This window comes from Xenopus laevis, chromosome 7L (assembly GCF_017654675.1).
Source record: "Xenopus laevis strain J_2021 chromosome 7L, Xenopus_laevis_v10.1, whole genome shotgun sequence".
Taxonomy (NCBI): domain Eukaryota; kingdom Metazoa; phylum Chordata; class Amphibia; order Anura; family Pipidae; genus Xenopus; species Xenopus laevis.
In genome coordinates this window covers 42,876,109-42,896,489 of record NC_054383.1, presented here as the reverse complement: position 1 = coordinate 42,896,489, position 20,381 = coordinate 42,876,109, and the positions used below count along the sequence as shown (strand labels likewise).

The 20,381-nt window shown below is 37.4% G+C and overlaps 1 protein-coding gene across 32 annotated transcripts in view; it reads left to right on the top strand.

Moving 5' to 3' along the window:
• The window catches only part of camk2g.L (calcium/calmodulin dependent protein kinase (CaM kinase) II gamma L homeolog), a 155,177-nt gene that overhangs the window by 82,226 nt on the left and 52,570 nt on the right, over positions 1 to 20,381 (top strand). For all 32 annotated transcript variants that reach the window (XM_018225449.2, XM_041568860.1, XM_041568859.1 and 29 more), the window contains exons 4-9: positions 6,183 to 6,237; positions 10,147 to 10,212; positions 17,440 to 17,512; positions 18,680 to 18,782; positions 19,921 to 20,004; positions 20,129 to 20,223. In XM_018225449.2, the coding sequence (XP_018080938.1) occupies positions 6,183 to 6,237; positions 10,147 to 10,212; positions 17,440 to 17,512; positions 18,680 to 18,782; positions 19,921 to 20,004; positions 20,129 to 20,223 (476 nt within the window). The remainder of the gene's footprint in view (positions 1 to 6,182; positions 6,238 to 10,146; positions 10,213 to 17,439; positions 17,513 to 18,679; positions 18,783 to 19,920; positions 20,005 to 20,128; positions 20,224 to 20,381) is intronic.

Below are 20,381 nucleotides of genomic sequence, written 5' to 3'. Positions count from 1 at the left end.
GGAGCAGTGGTGGATGCTAGAGTAAATCAATTAATCTTTACGTCAGTAAGTTAATCTCCAGTCTTTCCTCCTCTGTGTATCACCTAGCAAGTTGCTGCTTTGTGTTCAGCAAAATTGCATAAAACAAGTAGTATCAATTCTAATTAGAGGCATGCTATCCATGTATGTCCCATTCAGATTGCTTTATAAAATATGTGTTTACATGCGTATTAAACTCTATAATGTCTATGTATAGTCATCTGCGTGACACTGTTAGAGATTGGGTAAAAAATGTATAAACACAAGAGTCCCAAACGTTTCTTTGCTATTTTTTGGGGTTTTCAGAACAGAAAAACAAGAGGAAACAGGAAAGTGCTGAGTCACAACACACCTTCAGCCAGCTGATTTAACTTTTTTATAGTTCCTCAGTGTACAGTAGGATATGTTTCACCGTATTTAAGGCAAATGTTGTCGTCACACAGATATGATTAACATCAGGGTGCATAAAAGCTTTGCTTCAGTAATATTTCTGCAATTTATTCAAATGCATGTTTGGGTTCTATGCTAATGAGAACACTGACAGGTTTACATACTATCCTCATTATCATCTAATTAAGTATGTACAGGTATAGGATCCGTTATCCAGAAACCCGTTATTCAGAAAGCTCCTACTTACGGAAAGGCTGTGTTCCACAGACTCCATTCTATCAAAATAATCCAAATTTAAAAAAATGATTTCCTTTTTCTCTAAAGCAGTACTTTGTACTTAATCCCAACTAAGATATAATGAATCCTTAATGGAAGCAAAACCAGCCTATATAATGTTTACATGATTTTCTAGTAGACTTAGGGGTTATTTATCAAACGTTGACTTTGTGAGGTTTTTTCTACCTCGAATAAACTCACAACTGGAATGTTTGCTTATTTATGAAAAAAAACTTTGTCGACAAAACAAACCTCAGATAAATGAAGTTAACGGGGCAAACGGCGGCTTCGCTCACATCGCAACACTTCGCCAGGCGTAGATTTGCCAGGACAACGCTAATTCACTAAAATCTGAAGTTGCGTCCAGGGTGTCGAACGCTGGCGAAGTTGCACTAGCGTTACTGCGGCAAGCGAAGTTGCGCTAGCGTTGCTTCATTTGCATACGGTTAAATTTGAATGGTCGTATTTGTTGCAGCAATACATTACACTACACAAATCCAGGAAACCTTAATAAAAGAAAATAGAGTTGTTATATTGCCCTAAACATGAGCCCAGTGTATAGTTTGTGTGCCATATTTTAGGAAATGTAGTGGGGAAGCCGGTTACCCCGAAAAAAATGTATGCCCTTTTTCAGCATATCACCCTGAAAAAGGCAAAGACGCTAGCGTTTTTTGGGACTTCAACTAGTTTTTTAGGAGCTCCTATCTACTCTATTGCACTTCCCCTGGTCTGAGGTGGCGAAGGCAAGTCTGGCGCAAGAGGTAACGTTCAGTAAAATCTGCATCTTAGTGAATTTGACTAGTTACGTCCATTCAGCAGAGCCCAAATTCGACAGGCGTTAGGGAGCGAAGTATCGATAGATAGCGAAGTATCGATCTCCTTCGCTAGCGAAGTTACACCAGTAAATCTTCGCCCGCGTTAGTCACTTCGCCCTTTAGTAAATTTGTCCCTTAAGCTGGCCATAGACTCCAAGATCCGCTCGTTTGGCGACATCGCCAAACGAGCGGATCTTTCCCCGATATGCCACTAAACTGCGTGGCTATATCGGGCGTAATTCGAGCGTTCGGCCGTATGGCCGAACGATCGAATTACGATGCGCCAAGCGGCTCCGACGGGTCGGTCGGATAAAAATCCCACCTTCCCGATCGATATCGTGGCCAGATATCGATCGGGAAGACCCGTCGGAAGCCCCCATACACGGGCAGATAAGCTGTCAAATCGGTCCAAACGACCGATATCGGCAGCTTTATCTGCCCGTGTATGGCCACCTTTAGAGTGCAAACCACCGAAAAAAACCCTGAAAATCATGAAGGCTAAAACATCTTCAGATGCTTCAAGGGACCTCTGCCATTGACTTCTACATGACCTCAACAGGTTATAACTTGGAGTATTTTCAGATTCTGGCTTTTTGCAGCTTCGGGGCATAATAAATCTAAAAAAAAAATGTTTTTTTTTATTCTGTGTTTACTGAAACGACCCTAGAAAAATATCTAATTCACAATTCGACCATTACTAAATAACCCCCTTAAGGTATGAAGATCCAAATGATGGAAAGATCCATTATCCAGAAAACCCCAGGTCTTGCGTATTCTGGATAACCATTCCCATACCTGTAGTAACAAAATATTCCTTTTACCAAAAGACTCCCTGCATTTATTGCATAAAAGAAGAGGATTTTTTGGCCCATTTGAGCCCTCCTGACCCTTGCGTCTCCTTCCTCCAAACTGTTTTAAAATACTTAATGTAAAGTACTCATAGGCTCACCAGGCACTCAGGCAGGATATGGTAAACTATTCAGATCGTGTTGGTGGATCTATCCCATCACTTTCACATCTTGATAAACCTGTGCTGACATGACCAACAGGAAAGCATGTTGGCAAGAAAAAGAATATGTGATGTGACCCGTAATTTTAGCAATTCTAGAGTGGTACTAGATTTCAATGCAGAATAATTTTGGAGCATGCAGAGGCCATGCATTTGCAGAAGAGGCTTGTTTCCATGACAACAGCTATTAGTTCAAAAAGTATTGACTGTTGTCATAGAAACTGAGGTCTAATTTTCAGTGGCCCTAAATAAATTGAGTTGACAACTTAAGTACAAAACAGTCTCTATTTTCAATCATGGCATTCATAGCTTTGCATTGGCAAGCAAAGCAATGTGTTTCAAATGACAAACTCATTTTCAGTTTCTGATTCTCAACTGAACTTGTGACTCTGGCAGTGCCCATGCTTCAGTTCATTTTTGCATATATTCTTTTAGACAAATGCAGCGTTGGCACACATCTCTTGTTCGTATTACTACACAATGCTGTTTTAGTCTTTTTTTTTTGGATTAAGAACAGGGGTGCTCCACCAATGAGGCAAGTTGAGACACTCGCTTTTCTAATGCAGAGAGCCCAATTGCGCTTTTTGCACTAGCCCACGACCCCCTCCGGCACGACGTGTACCGCCCAACCGACTTCGTCGCTGAAAGTTGAGTGCCGTGGGGAGGGTTGGGGGCGACAAAATGAAGGCCGCCTCAGGCAGCAAAAAAAAAAGTAATATTAAATAACCAGGTTTCATTATTGTTTTTATTTATGTAGCTTTGACTATTCCACAGTGCATTACAAAGATTATACATTGTACACATCTGTTCCTGCCCCAATGGAGGTTACAATCTTAAGCCACAAGCACAATTTTTGGATAGTGGGAGAAAACCCACACAGATTCAGGAAGAACTACAAATATAGGTTGTCTTATGTGTTGCATAGCACCCAGGCACGGATTTTTGACGAGGGCGCCCAGAGGTCAGAGTCCTTTGCCGCCCCCCTCCCCCCTGCAAGATTGCGCTAGACTGTGCGAATACGCATATTCTCTTAGTGGAGTACTAAGCGTCTAGCGCGTTTAGTGCTCCAGGATCGAGGCAAATACACCTGCTCTGCCTTTTAATTTTTGCCGCCTGGGCCTTTGCAGCCTCGCCCCAGGCCTGATAGCACCCCAGACATATCTGGTTGCTTTTTTTTTTTAGTATAGAATATTCTGTTATAGTGCTAATTTATGTCTCACAATAGTACTCCTATGGAAAACTGCCAGACACTAGGGGAGAGGCAAAGGCGTTTAGAAAATATAATTAAAATATAGTTCAGGAAATACAGTTAAAGGGGAAATATACCTCCTTTATCAACTTTAAGGGATACTGTCATGGGAAAAAACATTTTTTTCAAAATGAATCAGTTAATAGTGCTGCTCCAGCAGAATTCTGCACTGAAATCCATTTCTCAAAAGAGCAAACAGACTTTTTTATATTCAATTTTGAAATCTGACATGGGGCTAGACATATTGTCAATTTCCCAGCTGCCCCAAGTCATGTGACTTGTGCTCTGATAAACTTCAATCACTCTTTACTGCTGTACTGCAATTTGGAGTGATATCACCCCCTCCCTTTCCCCCCCCCCCAGCAGCCAAACAAAAGAACAATGGGAAGGTAACCAGATAACAGCTCCCTAACACAAGATAACAGCTGCCTGGTAGTTCTAAGAACAACACTCAATAGTAAAAACCCATGTCCCACTGAGACACATTCAGTTACATTGAGAAGGAAAAACAGCAGCCTGCCAGAAAGCATTTCTCTCCTAAAGTGCAGGCACAAGTCACATGACCAGGGGCAGCTGGGAAATTTTTTCACCCATAGAATAGCATGTTTCAGCTGCTTAAAGGTGGTGAACAGGTTTTAGTGAAAATCTTAAGAAATAGAGAATTGCTTTTGTAACTTAGCCAGATGGTTAAAATTTATTTGATTTTAGTCAAAAAAATTAAATCTTTTTTTTTAATGTGAAAAAATTGACCTGTAGAGAGAATTAAAAAAAAAAGAAAAAAAATAGAAAATTCAACACTTTGTACATCTGCTCCAGATTGACAGCAATAAGAGCTTGCTTTGGTATGGTTTAATACTCATTCATTCTCATAATACTGTTATGCTTCTACCTGAATATATTTTATTAACTCCCTTAATGTGACTTTTCCTTAAAGGAATTTTTCTGTATAAAAAAAAAAACTGGGTAAGTAGATAGGCTGTGCAAAATAAAACAAGGTTTCTAATATAGTTAGTTAGCAAAAATGTAATTGATAAAGCCTGGAGTGACTGGATGTGTGTAACAGAACAGAACACTACTTCCTGCTTTTCAGCTCTCTTGGTTTCCACTGATTGGTTACCAGGCAGTAACCAGTGACTTGGGGGGGGGGCACGTGGGTCATAACTATTGCTTTTGAATCTGAGCTGAATGCTAAGGATCAATTGCAAACTCACTGAACAGTCCCTTGCGGGCCCCCCTTCAAGTCGCTGACTAGTTTAGAGCTGAAAAGCAGGAATTTGGATTCTGGCTATAATGTTAGACATCTGTTCACTCCAGCCTTTATACATTACATTTTTGGGAACTAACTATATTAGAATTTTTTTTTATTTTGCCTAGACTATCTATTTAGCCAGTTTTTATTTTTACACAGAACTGTTCCTTTAAGCCAACTTTATATTGCTAAAAACAAATGTGCCATCTTGTATTTGCCACTAAGTGAAAACAAGCAAGTTTATAGTAACGAAGTGTAGCTTTCTCTTCTCACTAATTACCACTTTAACACCTTATTAGCTTCTCGGGTTGTTGATTACACCTTTTGGGTGACACCCACCAACAAGGTTTGACAAGCTAAATAGCTACTTACTGTTATAAAAGCAGTAATACTTGGTTCTCTAGGGAGCTGTCAAATGTAATAGTTTACCAACACCACTGTAATTGCTAATCTGTTTGCTAGGTGTGGCATATAAATTTATTTTGCCTCTGAATCAAATTATATGTAACAGAAAGAAGGATCTTTCAGATATGAATTGTAACCCTCTTCAACCATAGATGGTCTGCACATAATTGTGTCTCTATAGCAAAGTAGTACAGATGCTCTCTGCATAATCACACACCTTTAGAATCCAAGGTAATTTTTTTTAAAATAATATTGTACAGCATAAGAACACTGTAAACTGGAGGATTATTAACAAAGTAATAGGTTGTAAAAGGATGGAGAATAGCATTATACTAAAATGGACAGTATACCCCAACAATCAACAACAGTGTCTTAAGCTAAACATGACAAGTAGGGAAGCTACTCCATGTTTGGTCCCTGTGAGGTAAATAATTTGATTACAGTTATACAACCCTTCACCAATTTCTTGTTACAGATTTACAGATAAACAGGAATCCATTAAGCAAGGGGAATATCTGTGCAATGGTATCTATCTATTACCCATGCAAGAACCAAACATGGAGTAGCCAGTTTGTCCTGTTAAACTCAAAAATATCCTTATTAAAGGGATACTGTTTGCTCTTTTTAGAAATGGATTTCAGTGCAGAATTCTGCTGGAGTAGCACTATTAACTGATGTATTTTGGAAAAAACATGTTTTCCGATGACAGGATCCCTTTAAATGGTTTTATTTGGGTGCCTAACTCATTTATGTTGTCTTCTCTTTCTCCAGTGCGTCTCCATGAGAGTATTTCTGAAGAGGGCTTTCATTACCTTGTTTTTGACCTGTAAGTATCCCTGTGTGCGACTAGTTGGGGTTTGGGAATTACCTCATAATATGTATTCTTGATTATTTGATCATGCCTTTTTGTTCCATGAATTACCTCATAATATGTATTCTTGATTATTTGATCATGACTTTTTGTTCCATGTAATAACTTTCAGTAACATATCAGCCATTTTTGTAGGCCACAGAACAAAGACCTCAAACGTATTGCCCTCTGTTTTAAATTTCAATTTCCTGCATGATCTTCATAAAGAAGGAGCTGAAAGGTTGCATATTTTGCCTACCTGCTATAAATGTAAGGCCTTCTTGCTCTTCTTACCTGTAATCAGATCACATGGATCCTACTATGCTTTAAAGGAAAACTATACCCCCCCAAACAATGTAGGTCTCTCTAAAAAGATATGTAGGTCTCTCTAAAAAGATATTGCATAAAACAGCTCATATGTAAAACCCTGCTTCATGTAAATAAACCATTTTCATAATAATATACTTTTCTAGTAGTATGTGCCATTGGGTAATCATAAATAGAAAATTGCCATTTTAAAAAATAAGGGCCGCCCCCTGGGATCGTAGGATTCACTGTACTCACAGTTCTGTCTTTTGCTTCCACACTTCTTCCTGTTACAGTTAGAGTTGTAGTATTTCTGGTCAGGTGATCTCTGAGACAGCACAGAGACCATCATGAAATGGTGGCTCAAGGCAAGAGATGTAAAAGGGCAAGATTTAATTAAATATATATTCCAGTTTGGTAAGATTCTTTAATATGCCACTTAATATGAAATGAACTATCTGTTGCTTAAGTGTTCATTTTGGGGGTATAGTTTTCCTTTAAGGTGCTGTGTTCATTATCAATGCAAGCCTTTAAGAGTGGTATTTTGTATTTATTGCTTAGTGTGTGTATCTTTAATTTTCTGCACCAGTTTAGTGGCACATTTTGTGTTCTACAGCTTCATTCATAGTTTGTACTTCCCTATAAGCACATATTATGTAAATGATTTCATCTTGCAGCTTTATCCATAGTCTCCCCGGGGTGGTGGGCAAATTTTCTGCTTATGATATCATTGTTTGTGAGAGTTCGTGTTAAGGCCTATAAAAAGAACCCCGAAGCCGTGTGATATTAAACTTCCAGTCAGTCACCAGGTAAATGCTTCTTCACCCGAACGTTAATGCTGTTTTGAGAACACAGAAGCGATCTGTATCTTTGGTAGTAGCCTAGGCTTTTGTCAGCTTCTTTTCTTCGTCCTTGATCTGGTTATCTCTATCATTATAGACACTGCTCCACTAATATTTCTGCAAAATTTTGCTTATATAAGCAGTTCTTTTAAAATATGTGGGGAAAGACTACTGTATCTTATACCTGTCAAATTTATACTGAAGTAGTGTTATTAGACATTAATAAATAAACATATATAATATGACAACAACATTGGAATACAAGAAAACTGTTAAGCAGTTAACATTGTTATCACCATGGCACGTGGGTCATGTAATGTAAATAAAAGGTGGGGAAACACACAATTCTTTGATAATCTTATTTGAAAACTAGTTTATAAACCACATGCAAGCACATCCTAGTTATGCACATATACTGTTGCCTTTGCTATGATATGATTCAGTGATAGCTTAGGGAGATTAAAGGAGAATGAATAAAGGACATGAAGGGTAGTATTTCTGGAGTTCCACTGGAAGCAGCAGTAACATGCAAGTGCAACTTGGTGAATAGCATTTGCACACAATTCTGTGCATGGATTTGTGCTTAGGTCTGTTCATGAGAACTGATATATGCGGTGTATACTTATTGTGTAGAGCTTGACTTTTCTGTTGTCCTTGCCTTTTACATTTGGTTGTGATACAATTTTTTTTAAACCAATGTAGAGCTGGTGATTTCTTCAGTCAATGGCCATTGCTTAGCACTGGATTCAGATAGTCCTACCCCTCACTACATATACTGGTGTTCACTTGTTGCATTGTGCAGTGTCATTTGTGACATTTGGAAAATAGAAAAAGGGACAAAAACATTTGCTGCACGTAGCACAGTGAAAATTTATTTGGATCATGTCCATTTTATGGCCACACCTCCTAAATACCACATCCATTTTACAAAATTTGGCAGGAAAGGTTGAACACATTTCTGGAGGTTTTAGAGTCAGTTTTTATGTGTTATTACAGTTTTGCTAATGAGGGTAAATTGCCCTTTAAGCAGCAAGTCACAGTTTCCCCAAGAGACCTGCTTATCTTAAATTGTTACAATTGTCTCTTTGCTTATCTTAAATTGTTACAAATATATCTAAGTGCACTTGCCATTCTCGGCTTTCATTCAAAAGCCAATTATGTTTAAGAAATGTTGTATCTCTTTCTGGCTGTTCAGTGCAGAAGATCAAAGAGAAACTCCAGACATTTCAGTAACAATCCGGGACTGCAGGTTGAGCTTTCAAAATTGGGACTGTCCTGTGAAAAACGGGACAGTTGGGCGGTATGCAGTGTAGTGATGCATGGGTTGGGCCGAAAACCCAGTGATCCAACAGATTTGAGCCAGCAAATTGTCTCCAGATGCGAGTGGCGGGTAGAATTCGCCATCAGACGCTAGTTTCGCAACCTCAACGTCTTGCAAGTCCCTCTCTACTGGTGCAGAACTGATTTATATAGTTGTACTTGCCCTGCCCCACCTATGACATATTAAAAGGGGGAGGGTACAGGTATATGAATTGGTTTGGCTCTGCAGGCCTTGCCGAGTGGATAAAGCAGGGGTTGGGTGTGGGTGCAGGTCAAGTATTTTTTCAACATTAATAGTGCAGTGGTATGTCTTAGATTGTACCCACCGTACAAAGCTAAAATGCACTTCTCTTTCCCATTGCATACAACTTATATGCACTTCAGTTCATGCTTATTGCATAGTTTTGGGATTTGCTTCCTCTACCCTATGAGCTTGTAAATTATTCAGTCCTTCGGTATAGTGCAGGGGCACATTACTGTTTGGTTTGTGCTTGTCACATAGTTCAGCGGCACATGTTTGTACCCTTCCTACATAGCTACAATACTCCTCCTACCCACTGTGTATATTCTATGTGCATTTCAGTTTGTACTTACTGCATAATGCGGAGGTAAGCATCTCCTACCTGCTGCATAGAGCTGGTATACATGTCAATTGCATAGGACTATGGTCCTGTAGTTCTGTCTGTCATGGTCCTTTCATGTTTTTCTGGAAAGCTGTGAGATCAGTTTAAGCTGACCTTAAAAATGTAGAGCGCCTGGTGGCATAGAAGCAAAGAGAGCCTTTCTCAGTCTCCACAAAATGAACATATGCAATATCTTATTAAAAAAACATGTTATGTATTACCTGATGCTATTTATATAACTGCTACTTATATTGTTGATATTCTAGTTCCTCTTAGCAGTTTATACTTTTATGGTGACTGCCATTTATTGTAAACACTCCAAATCCACAATTATCAAAACTGTTTGAATCTGGCTTTATATGATAAAAGGATATATCAATGTTCTGTCACTTGATGGACATGTCTGCTATCCAAACTGATCAGGACTTTCAGGACTGGTTTCAGGGGAAGAACAGGTTTGCAGAAGAATGGAACATACAGTTCTTACTGCAATGTCTGCAGTATAAATAAGTTCCGATTTCTACCTGCTCTGCTACTAAATTTTATATAATTATGTTTGTCTAGGGTCCCTCTTGGGTAGTTAATGCCTAAGTGGTGTCATTGTGCCTGATGTCATTTAGATTGCCATCCCTAAGAGTTAGTTCTCAGCACAGCACCAGTTGGATCTCTTTGCTTTTCTGTAGTAGAAAGAAAAAATGTTTTTCTATACGCTCCCTGTTGGTCCCTTTGCTTTCCTGTAAGTGATTTTTTTTCCACCCACTTAACAACTGGCTTTCTCTTTATCTCTCTAATAGGGTGACTGGTGGAGAGCTGTTTGAAGACATTGTGGCAAGAGAATATTATAGTGAAGCAGACGCCAGGTAAGGCCACAGAATTGAATAGCCTTTTTTGCATGTCAGCCAGATTCTATATATAAACTTTAGCCAGTATAACAACACCAGTTTTTATATGGCAATATTCATGGTGTATATACCGGTACTGGTGTGAAAATATAAAATCAGATTTGTGTTCTCTAGCGGTGAGGCAAAGTCTTTTCAAAGTTTTTTTATTCTCACCACTAAACCATACATTTGCTTTGCCACACAGTTTTCTCTTTCATTTGCCTCAGTTCCTTCTTTCCCATCCTAGCAAAGGCCCCACTGCTGTGGATTCCTTGGAGGACAAAAAAAAAATGAAGTTGCATTAGTTAAAAGGGTAACCTTAGGATTTCACTGTAAACATAACAAACATTGATTTTCTGCATTTTGAAATTGGTCATTATTTTTGTTTAATTATCTTCTGTTTTATGTTATTATTGATTAGGCAGTTGTCCAGTTTTCAGTTTCAGTAGATGCCTGGTTGCTAGGATCCAATTCACCCTAGCAACAAGGCAGTATTTTGAATGAAAAGACTGAAAGATTAAAAGGAGAGGGCCTAAATAGAAAATAAATAAAAATAACTTTAATAAAATTGCAGCCACAGCTTTTGTGGTCAGCATCCTTAAATTACGCAGTGTGCTCTCATTCTGTAAATACTGACAAATATGTTTTGTTGTGCAAACTGATCTTCTTCACCTAATCAAGGCCAAACAACAGAACACACACACACAAAATTTACTTTCAAGCTCTAAAATGAAAATAAGCATGGATGCAAAAGTAAAGCCCATTTTCCAAGCAGAATATAAAATAATCTGCACAGTAGCTTAGTGCATACCAAATAAATTGGTACACTCTGTTATGAGCAAAGTACTCTTATAATATGAAAAAATTTAGTATATACATGAACATATCACCAGTACAAATACATACCACCAGTACAAATTTTCTATGGTTTTTAACTTCTTTTCATATGTTATGCTATTAAAAGCAGTGTTTGTAAGACAAGCCAGTTGATTAACAGATCTGTATTTGCTGGGGGAAGACATTGCAACATTGTTTAAAAAGTAACGACCAAAATTTAATCAAATACTGCTTTCAAAAGCAATTGTTTTTACAAATAACTTTAAAAGCACTGCAAATTTTTAATAAATGCATATTGGAAAGTTGTTTAAAATTATGTTTTTTTTTATTGGGAAAATGTTTATTTTGGGATTGACTTGTCCTTTAACTCACATTATTGCATGCGACAATAATATCATTTTGTAAAACAAGACAATGCACATTCAATCCCATAAATTCAGAACACACTCTAAATGGGCATAGAGAATGTGTCAAGTGTATATTGGCTAATTGCAGCCTTAGTGTTTCAATAAGCACCGAAAATTATTGTAGAGAGTGTAATATTTGTGCGACTACGCATATGCTAAGCACTGACATATTTCTAAGCATGAAACAACCACAGATGAGAGAAAGAAGGAGAAAAAAAAAACACTGCTGTTGCCAATAAAATACCATCTGTACTAAAATGTGAAATGTTCCTTTGCCTGCCAGCATTAAAAGTTCATTGCCATTTAGATATGATTCTTTTTGGTGTGTGTTGCATCAGGATTCAGATCTTTAAACATGACCTTCATTCTGTTGGCTTTACAGAGTGCATGCAAGCCATGTCTCTTAGTAATCGGTGCCCTGTATGTTTGCTACAATGCCCTATTTCTTCTGTGTTTAAGGCCGATAATATTTACAGGACTAGTTCCCTATATTCAATCTGTGCTATATGCCATATGGCAAGGTCGTGGTCTTTTTTTCCCCTTGAATTCAACAACACGCACTAACCTAACGTAACAAAGGATTCAAATTAGGTTTTTGACTAACTAACTAAACTAACTAAAGATGTAATTCTATGCTCTTTTGCTTTCATGTAAATTGCTCCATGTTGCTTTACAATATTGCTGCCTTTGATAAATAATTCTTAAAACTGCATTGCAGTTGTTTCCTGTGCTTACAGAGCAAATCCTATTAAGGGTTATGACACATGGTGCAAATTTGAGCTTGTTGGCAGAACACACAGATTTACCTTTTAATGTACAATATTTTGTGCTCAGTGCCATTCTAAATTAGTCTACCTCTTGTTTAAAAAACAAGCCAAAGCTGGCATTGTAAAAATGGTCAAATTTAGCTGAACATTTGGGGGCAGATTTATCAAGGGTCGAATTTCGAAGGACAAAAAACTTCGAAATTCGACCATCGAATTAAAAATTAAAAAAAAAATTAAATCGTTCGAATTGAACGATTTTAGCGTACGATCAAAGGATTTTTATTCGATGTGTAAACACTTAGAAAAATGTCGTAGAAGGTCCCCATAGGCTAACATAGCACTTCAGCAGGTTTAATTTGGTGAAGTATTGAAGTCGAAGTTTTTTTTAAAGAGACCGTACTTCGATTATCGGATGGTAGAATATTCAAATGATTTTTACTTTAAATCGAAGTCGAAGTAAATTCAAAGTCATAGTATCCCATTTGATGGTCGAAGTATCCAAAAAAATACTTTGAAATTCGAACTTTTTGGACTTAGAAAATTCACTCGAACCTTAGTAAATCTGCCCCTTAATGTGCATTGGTTAGGCTATAAAGGTGGTATAAAGAGGGAGCTTAATATAAAAGATCACAAACCTGTGTATTTATTACTGTATTAATAGCTACATGTTGCTTTGTTGTGTTTGTAAGATGATCCCTCTAGCCTTCTTTTCTTATTACTGTGACTCATTGCTACAAAACACAGTACACTGGAATACATGTGCAATTTCGTGAGAAGGATCAGTTTAATATAATAAAAGATCAGTTTTCTAATTAGATATATATATATCAGATTCATAATGTTTATTGTGCTGCATTCAGTGTTCATATTGCCTGCCCAGTATTTAAATTAGGGATGCACAAATCCACTATTTTGGAATTCCGGCGAATACTTCATGAAAAATTCAGTGGAATACCGAATCCAAACCCTAATTGAATATGCAAATTAGGGGAAGGAGGGCTAAAGAGATTTGTGCGTGTAGCTTAAAAATGTTTAACTTCCTGGTTTGGGTGATCATGTAATTTTTCTTTTGCTTTGGCCAGGCACTTGGATTTGGGCCAAATCTTACAGAAAAAGGCTGAATTCTGGCCGAATCCTGGTTTCGGTGCATGCGTGTTATAAATTATAATTCATAGTTTAAGACTGTCCAGCAGGAGACCTGTGAGCTGGATATTGCCTTCCAATAGCTCCACCGTCTTCTTTGTATGACTTTGTCCTTTAAATATTATGTGGTCCTCAAAAATGCTGTATGACAAATAATTATCCCTCTCAGCATAACACAATATAGAGAGTTGTCATACAGAGTAGCAAAGTAATAGAATTTGGTTTTGTGTAGCCTTTAAATGCACATGCCAAATGAGTATGCAATTGAAGATCTGTTAGCATAGCAAGGAGGAATAAGGGCACGGTAGACAGATTTTTTTGTAGCAATTGAAGTAATCTGTTGTCCTGTGAATAAAGTATTTGCCACCATGCCATTGGAGAGAAGTGTTTAGAAGTCACAGGATTATCTAGAAAATAGAAGCTCTTTACTTAAGTTTGTGGAGTTTGCAATTTCCTGTTGAATAGGATTTTTATTAGACAAAAGAAGGGAAAGTTTTTAGTTTCTTGTTAGATCCGTTCCCAAAGGCAAAGTGCAGAAGAACAGAGAAGTGTTTGTTTGCCGTACAAAGCATGATTGATATGGTAAGCACTGACAAACTGCATGGACAGAGAAAAAATAAAAAAAAATATCCTTGGAATTGAGTTCTACTGAGGAAACATTCCCAAAACGAAGTTGCTATTTGTGCCTGGCACTGAGACACTTAAAGACTGTGTCCATTTTTGGACAAGATGTTGCGCGCTCAGCTTGGATCTTTCTCATTACAGTGTTTGGGTGGTATTTGGGGACCTCGTGCTGTGCCTTTTGTGCAGAGAAACGTGCCAGGGAAACATTGGGTTCCTCTCCCAAAATATATTGACTGTGCAGAACAAGCTAAAAAGGAACAGTTTCAGCTTTTAAAGGGGAAGTATAATTAGGAGGAAAGACCTTTCTAAATAGATGGAAAGTATAGGGTACACATAGCATCCTTGAAAACCATGTATTGTCCAAAAGCTGGACAATACATGGACAATTGCCTGGATATGTCACTGATAATTATAATGAGGGATTGGTGACATGATATACAGTCTGGCCACACAAGTAGATAACCTGCTGCACTTATCCAGCCTCTTGACCCATGGACAATTGATTAGGTTTCTACACAAATGCCTTCCTATTGAATTGACATCATAAGTGTATCAGTAAGGATCAGCTGATAACCTGCACATGGGGTGCTAGTGCAGCACAATATATGCTCTCATTCAAAGAGCTCATTTAGTGGACCCACACACCATCTACTGGCACTACTGTGTTTATGGGAATAACCAGATCAGTTGGCCGCATCTGTATATGTTTGTGTGTTCTGCCATTTCTACAGAAGCCATTGCTCTCTTGTGATAATATTCCATGTTTCTTTCCAAAGTCTTGCTGACAAAATAAGCCTTGGAAACACACAATACAATCGTTAACAGCTTAGCCAATCAGATGCCAAGTGGTCTGCCATAATTACAAGGGAAGGTTTAAAATTAAATCTGTTTACCTGTTGGGTGCACAAGTTTGCACCAAACAGACATCCTATATTTCTTAAAAGGGTTGGGTCACCTTTAAGTTAACTTTTAGTATGTTATAGAATGCTCTGTTCCTGGCAACTTTGCAATTGGTGTTTATTTCTTTATAATTTTTAAATTATTTTTCCAGCTTTCAAATGGGGGTCATTGACCCCATAAAAACAGTGCTCTGCAAGGCTACAAATGTTTTGTTATTGCTACTTTTTAGTACTCATCTTTCTATTCAGGCCCTCTCCTTTTCATATTTCAGTCTCTTATTCAAATTAGTGAATGGTTGCTAGCGTAATTTGGACCCTAGCAACCAGATTGCTGAAATTGCAATCTGGAGAGGAGCTGAATAAAAAACTAAGTAAAAACCGCAAATAATAACAAATGAAAACCAATTGCAAATTGTCTCAGAATATCACTGTCTACGTCATACTAAAAGTTAGCACAAAGGTGAACAACCCATTTAAAGTCCTTTGTTGAAATATATGCTTTTGCCCATAACATTTATTTTCCTTTTAAAGGAGAACTAAAGCTTAACTAAAGAAGTAGGCTAGAAATGTTGTACATTATGTGGTGTGCTTCTGTACCAGCCCAAGGCAACCACAGCCATTTAGCAATAAAGATCTGTGCCTCCAAAGATGCCCCAGTATCTCCCCGTCTTCTTTTCTGCTGGTTCACTGCACATGCTCTGTGCTGCTGTCACTTACTGAGCTTAGGGACCCACTCACAATATACAGTACACATAGAAAAGAAATGTCACAATATAAGGCTGATTAGTAATTAATACAGATAATTACTACATGGCAGCACAGAAACCAGTGCAATTAGCATCAGAATTTAATAATCAGCCCTGTAGCATCATCTTATATTACAGACAAACTTGCTTGCTAATTTGTGACAACCCCTAAGCTTAGCTTCTCAACAGCTGCTCAGAGCCCACTGAGCATGTGAGTGTCGCAGACACTTTCCAAGATGGTGACCCCATGTCATGTTTGAAGTCGTGGATCATTGCTGCTATTGATAAGCTGAAACTTTAGGCTGGTGCAATAATTTCAGTATATAAAATATGGCATTTTTAGCCACATTCATTTTCAGGGTTTAGTTCTCCTTTAAAGACATTGCTGGACAAACTTTGAGTATATGACTGATGGGTATTACATTTCCAAACTAGGCTAGAGCTCCACAATTATGATGGGTAAAGGCCAGTCTTCTGTCCACACCATCAAGGGATTTTACAAGTCTGCCCTAGCACTTGGAATACTCAACATTGTAGTTCTTTTCATTTAAGGCTTAAAGGGATAACTGCAAACAAGCATATTCAAATCTCCTCTCATCATCTTAACAGCTGTTTCCTTCCAGTTGATACATTGACTACTTAATATATGGCAGCTAGACCTTAGGTCAAATGGACTGCTCAATTTACACACAACAGCTTCTGCCTGGTACATTGCCTGAGACAAGATGGTCACACATAAGAAGTTTTAAGTTCAATTAATATTTGACTAAAATGCCAGTTTGTTTAGTTGCGCCTGCACACTGCAAAGAAGAATGCTGACAAGTTCCCAAAAAGAACACACACATCTACATCTAACACTGAATGGACATTCCTTAAATTTTATTTAGTGGCGCACGCAAGTCTTCATTCTGTAATTGGTGCAATAACAGCTGAAATCAGCAGCTTGTTGAGAAGTAATGGAAGTTCCACATCAAAGGGGTATTATACCCCATGTTCAACATAAGTTCAACAAATAGGGCTTCTGTTGAACACACTTTTTACCTATTGCTTTATTAATATTTTTTAATTCTTGAGCTAAACAAGGTCACTGAAGCTACTCCATATTTGGCCATTATTAAGCGGATAATTAGATTACCACTGCACTGATACCGCCCTGGATAATGGACTCCTGCTTATCTGTAAACCAAAACAGGCACAACAAAGGGGTGAAATTAGGAGTTGTTTATGCAGAACTCAGTATCTCTAGTTAAACTAACTCCGCTAACTAAAGAGGATCATAATAATTTTTTTTTTTTTTTATTGAAAGCATAAAAAATATTTCTGCAGGGGTGCAGCAAAATTTGTATTAATTTTCAAATTAAGTTAAAGGCACAAGAAACTAATTTGGGAGCTTTAAAGTCTAAATTTTTTTCTTGCACACCATTATTGGATTGTAGGCTATGGGCTCCATTCCGTTCTCCCCACTGTAGTCTGTGTAGCAGTAATTGCCAGATACCTAGGGTTCTGTGCCACACAAACTAAAGTGTAAAGGAGGGACATTTATTTTCCTGTTGCAGTTACTTTTAAAGGGATATTTAACAGTGCAGCCTGGAATAATAATGTGCTTGGGCTTGTCTCATTTCAAAAAACCTGTTATGCCTGTTGCCAAGCAACACATTTTCAGCATGATTTTGTGATCAGATTAATGCTCTTAAATGCAAAGCAGAGATAAATCAGAGGCTTTTCTTATACATTGAATGGAACTGTGTTACTAAACCTTGTTCTTTATTTATGCATTTTCCAGCCACTGTATTCATCAGATCTTGGAAAGTGTCAACCACATTCACCAGCATGATATTGTACACAGGGACCTTAAGGTAATTTGCTCAGTGTCACAATTTATTATAGGATGTTACCCAAGAAGTATTAAAACCTTTTCCCCATTATATTTTAGTTAGATATCATTTATGTGTTAACAATATGTGATCCTTTGAAGCAATTACTATGTGCAGTCTTAGCCAAATAGCTAGGTTTTTTCTACTTCAAATAAACTCACAACTCAAATGTTAGCTTATTTATGAAAAAAACCCAAATGTAAAAAACTCGATTGAATGCAATCAGGGTGAAAAACTGGAATTGATATGATCGGTGAAAAAAAACAAGAATAGCTTGATGTTTTCGAGAGCAAACCACAAAAAAACCCAGACATCATGAAAGCTAAAAACATGACCTCAACATGCTTTAGCTGGAGCAGATTTGGGCTTTTTGCAGTTTTGGGGCATAATAAATCTCTTTTTTTTTTATCCTGAAAATTTTTAGTTTTTACTGAAACTACCCTCGAAAAACACAACTCTATCTGTAATAAAACAACACCCTTATTGTTTTATTCTTACAATTATATGTTTTCTTTTTAACTCCTCATGCATTTACATTTGCACTATTTTTCTTTTTCACGGAATTACCATTTTCTCACTTGTAATGTGCTTGGGTTAATCATATAAACATATATGGGCTTGGATCTTTACTAAACCTGCATTACATTGGAATCTGTATTCTGTTTCAGTATCATGTCACGATGGCCCTCTAGTGCCCATACTGTCTTACTACGTATTATAAAGTTGCCGAGTGCTTTATGTCCGTTAGTTCACTGATGTTGAAGTGTTGTTCATGTGTGGTCACCTTTATTATTTTGGTTATGCTTGTGGCTGGAGATTTTACCAATCATTGAAAATTTGAATTTATTTTACAGCGTGTTGTCTGCAGGGCTATAAAATGTGTCCGTGCTTTTGCTTGCTGTGAAATAAATGCTTAGAAAATACATATGCCGCACATGGTATTTCCCCAAAAAATCTATCCAGAATCTTTCCAATTAACACATTAACAACATCAATCACAGCTATGTGACTGATGTGCAAAATCTGCACTTTTTGCAATTCTGCACACTCCCAACTATATACCCAACACATACTTGCAGGTAGTAGTTCTGACCCAATACTAAGCTTGATGATACGGATGTTCACAATTAATCTTTCTTATTTTTGCAGCCTGAGAATCTTTTGTTGGCAAGTAAATGCAAGGGAGCTGCTGTAAAACTGGCTGATTTTGGGCTTGCCATAGAAGTCCAAGGAGACCAACAAGCATGGTTTGGTAAGTTAGGACATTTGTGCTTGTACTCTGATTTCAGGTTTATTTGAAGGAATAAATGCAATACAGTAGCTCGGAGTAAATGATAAGCTGTCCTGTGGGATATTCACATTTATTTATTTGTCATAGTGGCTATACCGTCTGAAACCATTCTTTAACTCTTGTCTAAATACTCTGATGAGAAATACTAATCATGCCACTATACATGGCATACATTAAGCAGTGCAATACTTCTTCTGAAACATTTCCTTCTGAGTCCTGTTGTCATTCTTGACTAAAAGGTTAAAATGGAATAAGGGGCTGGATCGCTCACGATGTTAGTAGTTCTCATTTGGGTTTGTTCATACAGCAGCCATCGAAATTGAACTTTCACAAGATCCTGAAAAGCAGATAACTAAATAATATAAACATGCAGATGATTACGTTACAGATCCTGCCAAAGGAATAGAAAAAACATTCTTCTAAACACAATTTATATGTAGCTCATCTATTAAAGGAAAACTATACCCCCAAAAGGAATACTTGAGCAACAGTTACTTTATATCAAATCAAGTGGCATATTAAAGAATCTTATGAAAGTGGAATATATATTTAAGTAAAAATTGCCTTGAACCGCCATTTTGTGATGATCTGTATGCTGTCTCAGAGATCACCTGACCAGAAATATTACAACTCTAACTGTAACAGGAAGAAGTGTGGAAGCAAAAGACAGAACTCTGTCTGTTAATTGGCTCATGTGACCTAACAAGTCTAGTTTATTTGGTATGTTTGTGTGCACTGTGAATCATACGATCCTAGGGGTTGCCCTTATTTTTTAAAATGGCAGTTTTCTATTTATGATTACCCAATGGCACATACTACTAAAAAATATGTTATTATGAAAGTAGTTTATTTACATGAAGCAGGGTTTTACATATGAGCTGTTTTATGCAAAATCTTTTTATAAAGACCTACATTGTTCAGGGGTATAGTTTTACTTTAAGAGCAGTATCATCATCCATGTTCTGCACTTCATAACAAACAAATCAGTATCTTGTGGCATGCTATAGGCAAGACAATAAATTCTTATGTAGAATGAGGTCTTAATCTTCAATTTTGAAAACAAAATATAAGATTTTACTATGAGTTCTTTGTCCTACAGGGTTTGCAGGAACTCCAGGATACCTCTCTCCTGAGGTGTTAAGAAAAGATCCCTATGGAAAACCAGTAGACATATGGGCATGCGGTAAGAACAGTGTAATGTTTACATCTCAAAAATTGTACGCATCTTCACATGCAGTATTTTGACAACAATAATAAGAAGGAGCAGCAACTGCAATGGTTTATAACTTATCTATGTTTTGTTTCAGGGGTAATTCTGTACATATTACTAGTCGGTTACCCTCCTTTTTGGGATGAAGATCAACATAAGCTTTACCAACAGATCAAAGCTGGGGCATATGATGTAAGCAAGACAGAACTACAGTTTTGTAGCGATTAATTTATTAGCAATTTTGTATGCTGTAAGATCTTCTGAACAGGGCCTCCCCTATTGTCTTTAACAATGTAAATATGCTTCAGTATGATGTCATTGTTTGTAGGTGTAAATTGTTATGTCTTGTG